The following is a 1,780-nucleotide window of genomic DNA, read 5'->3' on the forward strand; positions in this document are numbered from 1 at the left end:
CGTGGGGCTGCTTGCTGGGTTTTGGGGAGGCTGAAGCTTCCTCCTGCTCTTATTTGAGACTCCACTCTTCCTCAGCAGCTGCCAGCTCACAGAATATTGGAAGGGACCCACGAGGATCATCGAATCCAACTCCAGTTCAGAAACATGGTGCCCAGAACTCACACTAGCCATGCCTGACCAGCACTGCTTTGGTACTGTCAGTTACTCCCAGGGTGCCAAAAACAGGGGCCTGGCCCAGGGGAGGGGCTGCCACGAGGATTTGCTCCTCCTGACAGATTTCCCAGCCCATCCCCTGGTGCCACCGGGAGCTCGAGCTGCCGTGGTGGCTGCCGTGGTGGCACCCCACTTATCAAGCTATGGCCAGGCCTGTTTAGTGAGCACACGCCACGGGCAATTCTGGCTAATCCGAATTCAAGCACAGACCCAGGAGATTAACCATGTCTGACTAAATATATCCACAGTGGAGGCAGCTCCTTCCTCCCCACCCACCACAGGCAGATCCCTGCTCCAAGCAGGCTCTCGTTACCCCGTGCAGGAGGTAATTATAGCAGACAGGCTCCCAACAAGCCTCCCACCGGAAGGGTTTGAAAGAAATATATGGCAGCCTCACGCCCTCTCACTTTGCTTCACCAGCTCCTTAACCACCAGGCTCGGTCCCACCTCTGATGCCCATTATGGCCTGAAGGTTTTAGTTGCCCTTGCTCCCAGGCAACGAACGCAATTCCTGAGGGAGGCATTCCTCCCATCCCTTCTGGGCAACTCAGGTCCCAGGACAGAGCAAACAGGCTCCACCCTGCCTGCACCATACTCAGCAGCAGCCTGACATCCACAGAAGAGAGGAGCACTTCGTGGGGCAGGAACTGTCATTCTATATGCTGCTTTCCAGATACAAGAATTCCTCAGGATCCCGAGGCTGCTGCCCAGGAAAACCTGCTGAGCTGTTCCCTCACCCGAGTAGCATCAACAGAAATGAATAATTTCCCTGTGCCACTGGCAGCACCGCTCAGCTCTTTTCTTCAGCGCCAGCAGCGAGCCCAGATGTCAGTGCCAGATGTGATAACAAGTCTCAAGTGACAGGAACTCTGACCCAAATCCTCCCTGGGCAGCTCTGTGGGGCCCAACAGCTCTGCCCAGGCAGACCCCAGTTATGCAGTGGCACAGAGGAGACAGATCCCAGCATCAGATATGCCAGAGGAAGAATAAATACCCCAGGACCCCTACACTCCCACCCTGCCCAAGCAGAGACCCCCTCAGCTCCTGAAGGCCGAGGCCATGGCTCCAGGAGGCAGCCCAGCACCACCTGGGTGGTTTGGCACAAATCCCTGTACTCACATTTTGTGGATAATCCTGATGAAGACACTACAGTCCCGGAGCTGGGACAGATTGTTGAGGGGATCAGGACAAACCTTTGTGCTGTTCACCTAGAAACGGGGGTGAGATGGTCAGAAGGCAGAAGCCAACACCACACCATGCTGTGCCACCTACCACCTCCCAGTCCTGGCAGGGGACAGCAACAGGTCTGGGTGTGAGAGCAAACCCAGCCCTTCCAATCACTCCTGCCCTGCCCAGGAGCAGATGAACGTGATCCCCGTGGCTCCACAGCAGGGCAGGCCAGCACGGGACTCATTTATCACACTGCTGGAGCACCTCTGCTGTGGAGACAGGCTGAGAGGGCTGGGGGTATTCAGCCTGGAGAAGAGAAGGCTATGGGGAGACCTTAGAGTCCCTTCCAGTGCCCAAAGGGGCTCCAGGAGAGCTGTAGAGGGACTTTAGACAAAGG

At 56.5% G+C, this 1,780-nt stretch overlaps 1 protein-coding gene across 1 annotated transcript in view; it reads right to left on the minus strand.

Annotated features, from left to right (window-relative positions):
• Positions 1-1,780, minus strand: part of NUMA1 (nuclear mitotic apparatus protein 1) — an 18,003-nt gene that overhangs the window by 15,479 nt on the left and 744 nt on the right. Inside the window, 1 exon segment of the mRNA XM_029961456.1 lies at positions 1,333-1,421. Within this exon segment, the coding sequence (XP_029817316.1) occupies positions 1,333-1,421 (89 nt within the window).

Source organism: Manacus vitellinus, unplaced genomic scaffold (genome assembly GCF_001715985.3).
Source record: "Manacus vitellinus isolate BGI_N305 unplaced genomic scaffold, ASM171598v3 scaffold_35_pilon, whole genome shotgun sequence".
Lineage (NCBI taxonomy): Eukaryota > Metazoa > Chordata > Aves > Passeriformes > Pipridae > Manacus > Manacus vitellinus.